Source organism: Pungitius pungitius, chromosome 10, assembly GCF_949316345.1.
Source record: "Pungitius pungitius chromosome 10, fPunPun2.1, whole genome shotgun sequence".
Classification (NCBI taxonomy): Eukaryota; Metazoa; Chordata; class Actinopteri; order Perciformes; family Gasterosteidae; genus Pungitius; species Pungitius pungitius.
This window is the reverse complement of record NC_084909.1, coordinates 20750898-20765234: the sequence shown is the minus strand read 5'-3', so window position 1 is coordinate 20765234 and position 14337 is coordinate 20750898. Positions and strand designations below refer to the sequence as shown.

The 14337-nt window shown below is 48.2% G+C and overlaps 4 protein-coding genes across 4 annotated transcripts; 2 read left to right on the top strand and 2 right to left on the bottom strand.

Annotated features, from left to right (window-relative positions):
* The first annotated feature begins 294 nt into the window (after positions 1-294).
* Positions 295-1974, top strand: zgc:136439 (uncharacterized protein LOC678627 homolog). Its single transcript, XM_037487640.2, has 8 exons — positions 295-582; positions 679-768; positions 847-926; positions 1018-1133; positions 1220-1317; positions 1467-1535; positions 1604-1662; positions 1770-1974. The coding sequence occupies exons 1-8, from the start codon at positions 391-393 to the stop codon at positions 1888-1890; spliced, it is 825 nt and encodes a 274-aa protein (XP_037343537.1). The 5' UTR covers positions 295-390; the 3' UTR covers positions 1891-1974.
* On the bottom strand, positions 1937-4149 carry asnsd1 (asparagine synthetase domain containing 1). The gene is made up of 3 exons (XM_037487638.2): positions 2794-4149; positions 2460-2641; positions 1937-2250 (listed from the first exon to the last, which is right to left on the bottom strand). The coding sequence occupies exons 1-3, from the start codon at positions 4147-4149 to the stop codon at positions 2004-2006; spliced, it is 1785 nt and encodes a 594-aa protein (XP_037343535.2). The 3' UTR covers positions 1937-2003.
* On the bottom strand, positions 4070-4935 carry LOC119228297 (ASNSD1 upstream open reading frame protein-like). Its single transcript, XM_037487642.2, has 4 exons — positions 4657-4935; positions 4490-4543; positions 4307-4382; positions 4070-4210 (listed from the first exon to the last, which is right to left on the bottom strand). Exons 1-4 carry the CDS (start codon positions 4729-4731, stop codon positions 4170-4172), a joined length of 246 nt encoding a protein of 81 aa, XP_037343539.2. The 5' UTR covers positions 4732-4935; the 3' UTR covers positions 4070-4169.
* A 2250-nt stretch (positions 4936-7185) lies between these two features.
* On the top strand, positions 7186-13344 carry slc40a1 (solute carrier family 40 member 1). Its single transcript, XM_037487639.2, has 8 exons — positions 7186-7790; positions 7928-7995; positions 8173-8332; positions 8503-8618; positions 9679-9805; positions 9994-10242; positions 10317-10949; positions 11235-13344. The coding sequence occupies exons 1-8, from the start codon at positions 7754-7756 to the stop codon at positions 11549-11551; spliced, it is 1707 nt and encodes a 568-aa protein (XP_037343536.1). The 5' UTR covers positions 7186-7753; the 3' UTR covers positions 11552-13344.
* Positions 13345-14337: the final 993 nt, after the last annotated feature.

The window sequence follows — 14337 nt, the reverse complement described above, 5'->3', positions numbered from 1 at the left end:
TAGTCCTGCGTGAATATGTTGAAGTTTTTCTTGTGTATTCAAATACACTTTTTCAGTGTGATTTACTGTTACAATGGGAGAGGAAACACTGACAGTACTTTCAAGTGTGAAAAGTAGTCAACAGAATGAATGTATTTTTTTAAGTGCATGTTTATCAGAAATGTAAATATTCTTCTATATAATTCCACGTGTGTATCATCGGGCTTTCTGCTTTACAGCTGGACTCTGCGGTTCATTAAAACGTTTTTTTCCCTGTAAGAAACTTTTATTTTGGTAGTCATAGCCGGAAACGCTTTGCAACCCTTTTCTCGCGCAGACAGACCTGGTTCTCGCGAGAGATCCACCGGCCCCGCGTGGTTTTCCTGATTCTTCCCACCGAGCGGCTCTGCGATGAAGGCCGTGATTCTCGCCGCCGGCTACGGGACCAGGCTGCAGCGGGACGTGGTGGCCGACAGCAGCGGGAGGTTCGCTCACCTGGTCGGGACCGCCAAGCCTCTTCTGCCGGTGGGACGGAGGGCCCTGGTGTCGCACTGGGTCCGAGCTCTGACCGGGTCCCGCTGCGTGGACTGCGTGTATGTGGTTGTAAGTCATTGATTGTGACTATTAAATACCTCACACCAGTGCTGATTGAACTTAAACCCGATTGAGACACTGTCTTCTCCTCTCACCCCCCCGCAGACCAACGGTGTTCACCTGGCTGCTTTTGAAGAGTGGGCCTCACGTTACACAAATGTCCACATTGTCAGCGACCAGACAAGAAGCAATGACGTAAACCCGTTTGCTCCATCATAACAGCATATTGTGACGTGTCTCAGGAACACTAGACCTGTGTAACTCTCTCTGCAGGGTCGCCTTGGTGCTGTAGGCTGCTTGCAACTTGCTGTGAAGCACTTCAACATAGAGGACCATGTCCTTGTGATTGGGGGGTAAGATCCCAAAGTTAATCATCAACTCTGCAGAGTTCTACTCAAAGTCCTGTCCTGATTCTGCAATCCTCCCCCTGGGCATCCACTGCAGTGACACCCTCTTCAAAGAGGATTTTAGCCTCAGTAAAGTGAAAGAGAGGTTTTCTGAGCTCCAGGAGAAGAGCGAGAGCAGCTGTCTGGTGCTCTCCTACCAGTGCAAAGAGGAGGGTGAGTAGAAGACAGGAGCCCCCCACTCAGTTCATTCTTCTGTAGCAGCCCAAGTGTCTTTAGATCTGCATGGTGTGTCTACACAGAAACGCAGAAATACGGGATATTGGAAGTAGGCAGCGATCTCCGTGTCCTCTGTATGAAGGAGAAGCCTCTTCCTTCAGAGACAAAGTCCAGAAGCGCAGTAAGTTCTTCCATCTACAGGCGAACGATTAGCTTTTGACATGATCTTCACGTACATCACATGACTGTCAGCGCATTAACAGGAAGGAGATGATATAAATATATTCTATTTTTATACAGAGAGCTAAGAACTTGCATTTTGTTTTTCAGTGTCCGTGTTTCTACGTGCTCTCAAAGAAAAGTCTTCCTCTGTTGGATGCATTTCTTGAAGAAAAGAAGGTACATTTAATAGTTTAATAATACGAAGTAAACATGTGACGTATTGTTTTATTTAATGTGTTTTCCAGGAGGCTCCTATTGAGGAGAAAGACGCTCCAGGGAACTTTGTGTCTTGGCTCATTCCCAGGTAATTTCTACTAGAGTCAGGGATAAGCAACGATATCAAATCAATACGTAGTCCTGCTTCATGGTGTGAATGTACTTTACTTTTAAACGGACTTTCCTGCCTTTCAGAGAGCCTGTATACACTCATCAGATTGCAGGACGTTTTGATGTCGGAAACCTTCCTTCCTATATTGAATGTGACCTTTATTTCAGAGAAAAACTTCAAGATGTTGGGTCTTACATGGTCTAGAGGAACATGACCAGCATGTTATAAATCAAATGACCAAATTCAAGAATTGTAACTGTAAATAAAGCTTTAATATGATTTCTCTGATTGTATAATAAAAGATGGAAACGATGTGGCTAGTCACTGAGGAGTCGTGTGCATTTGTCTGAAGCCTTTTCCTGTTGGTGCTCCATCTTTGCGATGCGGGAGCCAAACTGCATGGCTCTTTTGGGCAGGAGCGCTGATTGGCCGAAGCCCAGGCGCCTCGCCGCCAGCCTCAGGAGGAGTTTCTCCCCGACGCCGCGAGGAAGCGACAGGTCGGCCTTGTCCCACACGGGCAGAGAGTTCAGGAGGCTCACCACGTCCTCGTCCAAGTAGGGGAACCTGTGGAGCGTTTCATCAGCAGTTACTCGACCTGCCTTCAAGCCTTTCACCCTCAGGAGAAAAGAGGATTCCTGACATCTACTGGGATTGATACCTATTATTCATTCAAATGACCTGGATTCCATTTAGCTACTTGGGTTTTGGGCTCCTGGTACTGTTCATGTTGGTTCACACTGAACAGTTTTATGTGGTAAGTCCACTTCACCTACCTGGCCTCTTTCCCGTGGTCTCCTATCACTCGGTCATCTCTGCCCAAGTTCCTGGATGGGATCCGGTCCAGCTCCATTTGCAGTTCCTGGATCAGCCCCTCGTGTCCCGACTTTGTAAATCGGACTCTGTGTCTGGAGTAACCTGCGAGCTGCTCGTCCGCTCCGATTCCCGTCAGAACGACCTGGGAAATAACCCAGAATGCAGTGCAATGATGTGGTTTTTTTCTCACAAAGGCATCGCTTTGAATCTACCAATGTTGTGCTCGTATGTTTTATGTGAAGTCGTCTGGCTGATGGGACTAAAGTTGTGTGTATTCCTGTTAAAGTGCTTCACCTTTGCCGATGACGTGAAGGGCCTCTGGTCACCGTCCTCCATGATGAGCCCGGTTCCTCTCGCCGCGAACCACACGGCGCATCCGATGCTGTCGTCAAGCACCGTGTCCAGAGGATGCACCAAGTGGCGAATGCGCTGCAGCCGGATTTCCTGCAGCTCCTCCTTTGCTACGTTGATCTCAACAAAATTCCATCTTCTTTGGGGACACAAGTCTTGTAATTCCTTGAGTCCGGCTTTTCCAGTGATTCTGTCTGGGACGTCAAAGGGGCTCAGCGTCTGGGGATCGCCGTCCCTCTTAAGATCTGTGGCCTTATTTCTGTGTTTCTTTGCAGACTCGTTCTGCTTCTTTGGCAGCTGCAGTTTAAACGCCACATTCAGAAGGTCTATTGGCTGTTGAGCAGGGATGTGACGATCAGCTAAGGCCGCCAGGATCATGGAATCCACGCCTCCCGAAAAGAGCACTGCAACGCGGGCCAGGGGGCTGGAAGGAGGGGAATCGCACGGCAGCGGCTGCACGCGGCGCCGCACTGCCTCGCTGAGGACGTCAACGAGACGGCTCACTTGGGCGTCGCTCTCTTTGCTCGCCAGCAGCTGCTCCAGGTCCTTGACGCATGGACGGAGGCTCGGAGGAGTTTCTCCTTTGTCCAACGACTGGGGAACGGCGGTGTTGAGAGGGCCAACGGGCGCCGGGAGTACGAGGCCCGACCGGTTCATCACAGCGCGGCAGCCGGCGGGAGTGAAGCTCGGCGCCAGATGGCTGCCACGTCGAGCCCAGGGAAAAAGCTCAAACGCCACGGAGCCCACTGCCTTCAAGTCTATCCTGAACACACCGACTGCCGGGACCTCCTGCCAGGCCCGCCGAGCCGCTCCACAGCCAGCCACAGAGGTCAGGGTCAAGGCGCCGACCTCTGCATCAAAGTCCCACAGCAGACTCCGCCTCCCGAAGAAGTCTCTGCCGAACCAGAGGTAGTCTCCGGCCTTTTGGTAGTAAACGAAGCCCCACGGCCCCCGCGCAGCCGCCAGGACGGACGCCACGTGTGCAGGGCCGTCACAGGAGGACAGCCGGCGAGAGACAACAGCGGCGTCATTTTCCTCCGGCTTCACCGGGAGGCCTCCGAAGATCTCTCCATTCCACAGCAGAACATTTCCAGCGTGGTCCTGAATGGGCTGAGGGGTGAGCAGACCTCTCATGTGGAGGACGTGGCCACGCAGCAAACACTGGTAGAAGGGGTTTGTGCCTCCGACTGTGAGGTCCCTGCTGGAGTCGGGCCCCCGTCTCCTCAAATGTTCATGAAGCGCTTCGTCCTGCCCTCGCCGAGCGGGAGACAGGCTCAACAGACAAAAGATGCCGCACATTTCTGCGATGAAGGTCAGACTTACAGGTCCTGAAGATCCCTTTTCATGGCGTCGAGTTCCTCTGGAGAAAGGAAATCTCGTCAGTTCACTGATACGAGGCTTCGTGGTCGCCTTTCAGTTAGTTTATCCATGACTTAAAGTACTGCCGTCCACTCACTTTTACAGGAACCCAGCGTCTGACCTCGGTCTGCAAGGAAGAAGATGGAGCTGTTCCTCTGCTGGGTGTAAACCTTCTGAGAAACATTAGACAACACATCCATGAGCACACAGAAAGAGACCTTCCTCAGACATGTTTATATTTTAGGGAGGTATGGAACATGTTTTGTTCCTCACCACTCACCCTGTTTTTCTTCAGATTGGAGAGCTCGTCCACTACAACCTTCTGCTCCTTGATCTGCAAAAGATCAACACTTTGTCACTGAGACATTTGTCCTCTCGATGGAACAACGTCCTGGAGTTCACGTCACGGTGAGTCTCGTGTTGACCAGACACCTTTTGGGGTTTTACCTTTTTGTTCAGTTCCTCCTTAAGAGCAGACGCCTCTTCACAATTAGCCTCGTTGCGGCGCAGCTTCGACGCCATGTTGGTGAACGCGAACGACCGGTCGACGCGTCAGAGAACACGTGATCAGCGGCTCTGCGGCGGTGTCCCGTCGTGACGCACCGCCCCCTGGCGGCGGGAGGCCGTACGTCGACACGCGCTGACGTGTGTATTATTCTCCTCTAGTAGATATTCTCATTTACACACACTACAGGAGCCACCACATTATGGAACATTAATCCACAGTTGAAATGCAAACTGGGAGGTTTTGTTTGGTCCAGTTCCTCACTGGAGCTTTGTCAGGATTAAGGGCGCTCAGATTGTAAAATTCAGAATCCCTGAATTCTAATGTAATCAGATTTTTCGGTAATCCTTTTCTGTAACTTTGCAGTGGTTTGTGGCAATTTTTGTACATTAATAGTCTTTGGCCTCCACCGGGTCCAGACTGGACCTCAATCTTTTACGTGGTCACCGCATTTCTCCATTTTTTGTCTCTCGATCTCGAGCACATTATGCCAGTTCAACACTTAGTTCCAGATTTGTGCAACCTTTACATTCCTTTAAGGGCAGTTTCATGCTGATTTCCCCCATTGAATCAAATTAGAGCATTGAAATAACACATTGACTGCGGTATGAAAGTAAATGTACCTCAGTGGAACGTTGTATTGATCTGACACAGCTGTCAGATGTTTACAGGTCCATTCCCTGGAAACAAGGGCTGACATTTTGACACAGGTGTCCAGGTCATCGCTGCCAGGTGACCTTTGCTGTTTATTTTTCTCTGATAGAGCTGTCCGGCACACAAAGTCTTATGCCTCAGCCACGGCACATATCCACAGTAAGTCCACAACGCTGTTATGTTCCAACAATGGGTCATTTTAATAAGTATAATCATTGTTACTGGTGCTCTATGGTCACTCAGATGCTTGGTAATCTTACTCTGCCCAGTATAATGAGATTTGGGGAGACCTCAAAAGTCTGGCTTGAGTTTCTCTATATACTCAGAACCCAAGAGAGCTTTGCAGGGTTACCTTTCAGATCTAACACATTCCTAGAACTCACACAAAGAGTGGACAGAAGCCCCACATTAAGAATAGATGAATGATCTGATCCAGCCTCACGTACACCGTCCACATCTCTCACACCCTCCCTCCACCTCTATCCCTTCTTCAGCTGTGGCTTGGGAGTGTCGGCCAACTTAAGGCCACAGGAGGCAGGTCATTCTCATATTTCTGTACTGGAAGCACAAATATAGCCGACGTAAACACCGCTTGTTGTTGGCTCAATACGGATGGGGTCAGGGGCCGACATACCTGCAGGTCACATGGCCACAAAATGACACGGCAGGCGTCTGACCGCCGGTGAGAGGCATCTGAGCCTGGCTGACACGCCGGCCCACTAATAGTGCGGCAGGTAATCTGTTTGTACCTGCTCAATGTGTGTAGTCTTTCATATGGCTGAAAGCTCTCTGTAATCCCTGAATAGATCACAAAAGGATAGACGCGCCTATTGTCATCACCTGGCTCAAAATATGTGCTTATGTTCCTTGTGAGTGTCAGTTTTGCTCTCTCATAGGATGAGATGGCACGGAGCAGGTCCATGTGTTGGACTAGTGTGCATATGGCTTTCTATACACTAATACTACACTAAATATGAAGCTATCGTCCAGCAGACGGTTAGCTCACTTTAGCATGAAGAATGGGAAGAGGCGTAAGCAGCCAGCCTGACTCCAGGCAAATAGTATCCAGAATAACAAAATCCACCCAGCAGCCCCTTCAAAACTCTGTTTCCTGTCAGTTCAGTGAAATACAAAAACACCTCCTTTCAGAATAGACATGAGAATCCAGCACAGACCAAAGACAAGGAAGGCCCCCTTTTAGTTAAGTTAAGAAACATATAAAGCAGGCAGGTGCATTTGTTTTGTGCTTTTTATGGCTTGGTGCCGAGGATCACTCATCCACGCAGACGTTAATTATAGCCGGGATTCTGATGACTCAGGTGAGCAAGTGCAAGTCATTCAAATGTGTGATTTGTACACAATTTTGATATTGTTCACTGAAAAGCTCTTTGGTAAACAGCTTCACTCGATCAAGTCAATAACAACAAAATGTTCAAAACATCCAACTCTAAGTTGTGTTGTGTGGCAACCAAATGCACAGGTGTCTTAAGGTCTCTTAGTCTGTTGCGTTGTCTTTTGATGTTCGTATAATTTACTGATATCAAGTATCCGTTTCATTTTACATCCTCTCAGAAATGTATACGTATACATATGCACATCGAGCTGAACTACAACCTCAAACTGTTACATTATTGGACGATAAAGTAGAGGTGCTGGTGCTTTTTATATAAATATACTATTCATGTTTACATCTATTCTTTCACTACCTGTGGACGTTATATATCTTCTTTACCTCACCTTGTTGTTGTTCATTGTTATTAGTTAGTTAGTTAGTTAGTTGTTATTTCTATTTCGGTGTAAGTACATCAAGAAAGACTTCAGGGACACATTCTAATTTTGACTCGATTATAGTTATTCAACCATTAATGAATTTACTTTGCAGATATGATTCCGTTTTTTCTTTAAAATAAAGACATGTAGTTGCTGATAGTATTTCCACCATGACGTTCTGCAACGGTAGACCTGTTATTTGACTATTATAACAGTTGTAATAGTTGAATGTTGTAGAGTAATAATAAGCAGCAGCGCTGGTGGGCGGAGCTTCACCGTGTAAATAGTGGCGCGTCACGTGACAGCGCGGGTATATCAGGGGGGGCCGCGAGCGCGAGGCAGCACAGCAGAGAGCGTCCAGCGGAGCGGCTCCGGGGGGGTGGTGGTCTTCTTCTTTTCTTTTCTTCTTGCAACCAAGACGACTCCGTAGGCCATAAAAGCGTAGCTTTCCGACTTCAGCTACAGTGATAGCTAAGTTTGGAAGGGAGAAGAACCGAGAGACGCCGCGTCCTTTGTTGTTTGGGTCGACAGCGACAGACCGACAGAAGGTGCGGAATTACGGGTCATCACAAAAGACCATCTAGCAGATACAGAAGGAGCAACAGCAAGAGCTTCATGATGGAAAACTCCACACCCAAGAAGAGCTGCTGGGGTAGGTTCATGTTTTCACCCGATGCGACATAATGCAATCTGTCCTGAAACCGAGCGGTCGATGGGCTGGATGGAGAAGACCCATCGACCCCCACCCTGCTGCCCTCACTCTGACCCTCCGATGTGTTCTCCTCACAGAGTCTGTCCGGGACTTCTTCACTTCAGCTAAATTCCTTATTTACATGGGCCATGCTCTGTCAACATGGGTGAGTCTTTGGAAGGATTATACATCTTCATCCTGATGAAGGGCTCCATGATGTCCAACCAATGACATCACATTAGATGTTAATACAACTGTTACCACCAACTGTTTCTTGTCTTTATAAATACCTCCAATCAGTGAACAGTGTTAGTTTACACATCCCAACGCGTGGTCTTCTCAGGGGGACCGCATGTGGAACTTCGCCGTGGCCGTGTTCCTGGTGGAGCTGTACGGGAACAGCCTGCTTCTCACGGCCGTGTACGGCCTGGTGGTGGCCGGCTCCGTGCTGCTGCTGGGGGCCATCATTGGGGACTGGGTGGACAAGAATCCCAGGCTCAAAGGTAGCAACATGTTCCCTGAGAGGTCTGAGTTCACAGTGTGATCCCTGCTGTTCAGTCAGATGCACCTCTATTCCATTAGTGAGAGGGGAATGTACCCCCCCCCTCTCAGAAGAACCAGGGACAGAAATGCGTTGTCTCTGATCAGGTTTCCGTTGCTAATGTTTCCACAGTGGCCCAGACTTCGCTGCTGGTCCAGAACAGTTGCGTCATCGTGTGTGGGATCCTACTGATGGTTGTTTTCAACTTCAAGGAGCAGCTAGCTGAGCTGTACAATGGATGGGTTCTGGTAAGATGCCTCTGCTTTGCTCACGCTGCTTGTTTCAACGTGATCTAAAAGCAGTAGAAAACCGTGACCCTGAGATTGAGAAGTTGCTTTCTTTGACTGATAAGGACTCCTGTTTCATTCATGATGACCTCAACGCTTCGACAGATGGGCAGAACGATTGGAGTTCACTTCCAGGAGACCTTGGACTGAACCCAACACATACATTTAAACCCCAGATATGTGTCGTTAGGCTCACGTTCCTCTGGCATTATTGATCAGTAATATTTGTAATCACACGACCAGCTTTCTGCGTGTTCTTATTAACAAAGAGGTCGTGAGCGGTGTGCTTCAGCAGAGCTTCTGGCTCCACAGGTTTCTGTCCACCAGACGGTCTTCAGAGTTCAACTCTTTCCTGCAGAAAGATTCTCCCGTGTGATGGTGCCTGGGGGGGGGGGCGTGAAATAGGAGAACGTGTGTCAGCAGGTTCCTCAAGTCACATGACAGAGAGAAATGTGGCCCGGCCCGTCTGAGCCTCACAATGTGAACGCAGAGACGGACATTTCCAGACAAAACATGCTGGGTTCGTTGGGTTTTGTGTCACTGCTGTCGTTGGAGTCACATGACCAGCCTTCTGTTGTAGTTATTCTTCACAGAAATACAAAGGCATTGTTCAAAATAACCAAAATTAGAGCCATTTTAACCCAATAGTGACTATATAGTATCTATCATGCATAACCTGTGTTGGGGGGGGTCGATTTAGCTGTGGACTAAAACACATTCAGGGTCAGATTATAGAAAGGATCAGAAAAACGGTATAAATCTGCTTTTCAGATTTGTCGGCCTCTGAAATGCTGGTTACTTTCACCTCTGCAGCCCTCGAACAATCTTTAAAATCCACTGAGTAAACATCACTTGTTGTTCAGCTGTGTGTGTTTTAGATAATAAAGTAACATGTCACCTGTTTTATTATTATAACACTGTGGCTGACTTAAATAAAGGCAATAGTTATTAATCAAATCAACTCTTTGTTGGATTTTAGACTGAGAAACACTATTAAAGATGCAAATGTTGTGTTTTTCAGACCACCTGCTACATTCTGGTGATCAGCATCGCCAACATGGCCAACCTCGCCAGCACGGCCACGTCCATCACCATCCAGAGGGACTGGGTGGTGGTTGTTGCAGGTCAGGACAGCAGCAAGTTGGCAGGTGAGTGTTTCCTACCTGCCTCATCTGAGCTGTTATCACGTCTCCTCCGTGTGGCAGACTTTGAACCCTTCATGCTGACTCACTCTCACTCACAATAACTCGCTCACATGGTGGAAACACCTTCAGTAAAAGCCAGAACAATAGGAATACGATGCATTGACTCGTGCTCCTTCCCTGCTCTCCAACAGACATGAACGCCACGGTGCGTATCATCGACCAGCTGACCAACATCCTGGCGCCCATGCTGGTGGGCCAGATCATGTCCTTCGGCTCCCATTTCATCGGCTGCGGCTTCATCTCGGGCTGGAACCTGTGCTCCATGTGTGTGGAGTACGCTCTGCTGTGGAAGGTCTACCAGAAGACGCCGGCCTTGGCCTCCAAAGCCGGCCAGAAGGAGCAGCAGCAGCAGGAGCTCCGGCAGCTCAGCCCGTCCAAAGGTACCGAGACGCGTGACCAGTCCGACCGGAAACAGCTTCTCTCCTCTAAACGGATCCAAACTTCTCCTCCTCAGACTCGGAGAGCGGCCTGAGCCCCGAGGAGTCCTCTCAGCCGCTGATGAACGACACCTCGGCCAAACCCGCCTCCCCGGAGCAGCGGGGCTGCTGCTACCAGATGGCCGAACCCCTGCGCACCCTGCGGGCCGGCTGGGTGGCCTACTACAACCAGAACATCTTCTTCGCCGGGATGTCGCTGGCGTTCCTCTACATGACCGTGCTGGGCTTCGACTGCATCACCACCGGCTTCGCCTACACGCAGGGCCTCAACGGCTCCGTGCTCAGCCTGCTGATGGGGGCCTCGGCCGTGGCGGGCATCTGCGGCACCGTCGCCTTCACCTGGGTTCGCAAGAAGTGCGGCCTGATCCGCACGGGCTTCATCTCGGGCACGGCCCAGCTGGCCTGCCTGGTGCTGTGCGTGGTCTCCGTCTTCGCCCCCGGGAGCCCCTTCGACCTCAGCGTCTCGCCCTTCCAGGACGTCTACGCGCACCTGATCGGCGAGAAGATGCTGCCCGAGGCCGAGCACGGCCTCGCCAACGGCCTCGGCGCTCTGAACGCCACGGCGGCGGCTCCGGCCGAAGAGGTGGCGCCGCTGCAGTCCTACATGTCCGTCAGTCTGCTGTTTGCTGGCGTGATCGCTGCTCGAGTTGGTGAGTGAAACCTGTCCAAACACCACAGGGGAGCAAATGCGTCGTTTATTGATTTATTGAAAGGGAATTACAGGTCGTTGGCATGTTCGCTTCCGCTCATTATGGAGTTACGACTTCTTACAAGGGCCTCAAACGGGTCCACGGGTTCAGGCACGTAGGACCGATACAGCTGAGCAATATTCGCAACCTTTGGTGTCAATAACGTGCTGGATGATTCCTGCGTGAGGCGGTTATGATGCGGCTGTAAAGTGGAATCAGGACTGACTGTTGATCTGTGTGCTGCAGGCCTGTGGTCCTTTGACCTGACGGTCACCCAGCTCATCCAGGAGAACGTCATCGAGTCAGAGCGAGGTGTGATCAACGGCGTCCAGAACTCCATGAATTACCTCTTGGACCTGCTGCACTTCATCATGGTGATTCTGGCTCCCAACCCTGAGGCCTTCGGCCTTCTGGTCATCATCTCTGTGTCTTTCGTGGCCATGGGCCACATGATGTACTTTGGATTCGCCTTCAAGAGCCTGGGCACTCGCCTGTTCCTGTGCTGCTCGCCGGAGCAGAAGGTGGAGACGGAGGACAGCGTCTCCCCCCCCACCACCGTCTAACCCCATTGAAGAGAATCCGTCCCCGGTACATAGTTCTCATACCCGACCCCCGCCTCTGATCTAACACCCTGTAGCTGGCAGAATGCTAGTGCTAAACCACAAAAGGCTAACGCAACGTGCTATGCATAAAGTAGCATTCATCCCAAGCTGCAGCTTCTTCTAACTCTGCTTCTTTTCTTTTTTCCTCGAGTCTGTTTAGAGGCGATAATCTGAAGCAACACATGTACTGTCAAACTGATCCATCCCCTCCAGGCTTCTGACCCCCCCGCCCCCCCTCTCTTGCTGCAGAGTTTGAACATCTCAGTAGTGGTGCTTCAGGTAACCAAAGGGGTGGAATGAGGGAGAGGTTCTGCAGTAATACTGTCTCAGACCCAAAGGACAGCTCCTCCTGACGCTGGTGCTGTAGTTGATGAGGGGAGGGGCGCATTTATTCAACCCAACACAACTATGGGCCTAGTCTCTCTAATACATAGATGTAGGGGTTCAGTGTCTCATCAGTGTTCCATAAGACAGAAATGAGAAATCCTATGCAGCCGTGTCAATATCTCAGTTACCAAAGTCCATAAGTGGCATGAAGGAAGTAAGGGAAACCAGATATCCGTCTGAAGCATTCCAAATCTATGTTTTACATCCGTTCACAGTACTTTACCTTCTTTATGTCTCACCCACTCTGCGATTGTACTTCAATTTGTTTTCTAAACGTCCTTTTGTCACCTTTTGATTTTCTGTTTGATTGTTGTTACTCTGGCACTTTAAGTGATTGATGTCCGTCATACAGCTAACACGTGATCAGGCATTTGATCAATACTTTTGCACAAGCAAGTCCTGGCTCTCCCACTAACCCCTGCACGACCTTTTGTTCAATCACTTATTGTCAGTCTGAAAATGTGTACGGATTGTGCCTAAAAAAGGCACATAGCAAAACACTTCAAACTGGACCTGGACGGGTCGGTTCTGGTTGTTCTTGGACATTTTACTGAAGCCTTTGGCTTCACGGTGATACTCAGTAGCATCTCAGAGGGTTTAATGCATGCTTTTTGTCCTGTGAAGTCTTGTAAGTTGAAGTGTTTTAGACAGTTTGTAAAATAACTGAACAATGAAAGCTTTGTGAAAGGACCACCATGAACCATTGGTCAGAGCAACCACTAAAGTAACTCCTGAAGCTGTAAGTAGCTGCCATCGGTTCCGGTGCCTTATTGTGCGGTCGTCAGACGTCGAGCCGGGAGGAAACGAACAGGAGGCCACTTTTCAGCTCCCATGCTGACTCAGGGTCTGTGCAGGTGGGCGTGAGGCTTAGTTTCCATGTTCCACCATTAGAGGAACATGGAAACCAAAGCAGCTCAGTCTGCTGCTTCAGCAAAATCTCACATTGCCATAACTCGACATTTGTAATGTAAAGACCAGTCAGGTTCAACCCACGAGTGGAAAATGCAACAACAAAAAAGAATTATACATTTTGTGTGTCCTTTTCATGCTGTAGGTGTGGAAATGCTGACCCTTTTTACCTTTTCTACTTGTTTTTATACACTTAGTGTTGAGATTGTGTTAAATTGCCATATCTTTCTAAAGATTTTGGAAGTTTGTATATAAAGCAATTAGATCATTTAATGTCTGTATCATACTGCTTTAATCTGACAATATATTTCTCTCTGTATATATATATATATATAAAGTTATTGGTGTTATTGTAATTGACAAGCATTAAATCATAAACAAATCATTGACATTTAATGATTGCACTCCACAGTACTCCTTGTATTGCATGTTTTAAATAAAGAAAACATTTGATTGTCTTTCTCAGTAATGTGAGTTATTTTCGAGGTCTTGTGCCTGGCTGCTGCTGTGAGGTCACATTCCACAGCACATAGCTGCTCACTCCCTACCCAGAATGCCTTTCTTTAGGCAGGCAGTGTTAGACTGACTTTAAGCTGAGCTGGATGATCTGCACGCTGCACACACACAAAGGGGGACTTGTTTTTGTGTGACAAAGGCCTGCGACACTTTGTTTTTTAATTCAAATCAGTGCATTAATGTTTTGTTGCTGATATTTATGATAATAAATTAAGTACCAATTTTGCAAAGTTTAGGTAATGGCAAATACCAGTTTTTAAGAGCATAATCTGCATGTTTTAGTGTGGACTTTGTTTCTTTTGTTGTTTCAATGATCAGATTTGTCATTTAACAAAACTCCCTGCAGTGACTGTACAATGTCCATAAATGTAGGAACTTTTATATGGTCTGAAATCAACTAAACATTAGAATTTCCTTTAACATGTCAAAGGTGACAAACACTATTTAACCGACACACCTGCTCAAACGTTGTTTCACAAGTCAGTGACGTCACATGATTCTGTACGTTGGACCACCTTTAGACAGCTTTCCTTTTACAGTTGGGCCAAGACATCATTATGCAAAGTAGTTTTCATGTTAAACTGAAGGCTTTAAGGGAGAGATGGTGGCAGTAGGTCCTGATCTGAAACCTTAAGACTTAAAAATAAAATGACTATTTTGGACTTTGAAGAGAATTAAGTGAGCTTACCAAACACAACACGATGCTACATTCAAACACCAGATGTTTGAATAGATTAGTTTGTACTACGGGTCAATGTTGTGCGTTGCTAAAGGGTGAATTACATGTCGTTAGCTGACGCTTTTAGAGACTTACATTGCATTATAACTAGGGCCGGGACTCGATTAAAAATATTAATCTAATTAATTAGAGGCTTTGTAATTAATTAATCGCATTTTAATTGCATAAATATTTTACCTGAGAACAGTGAGAAGTA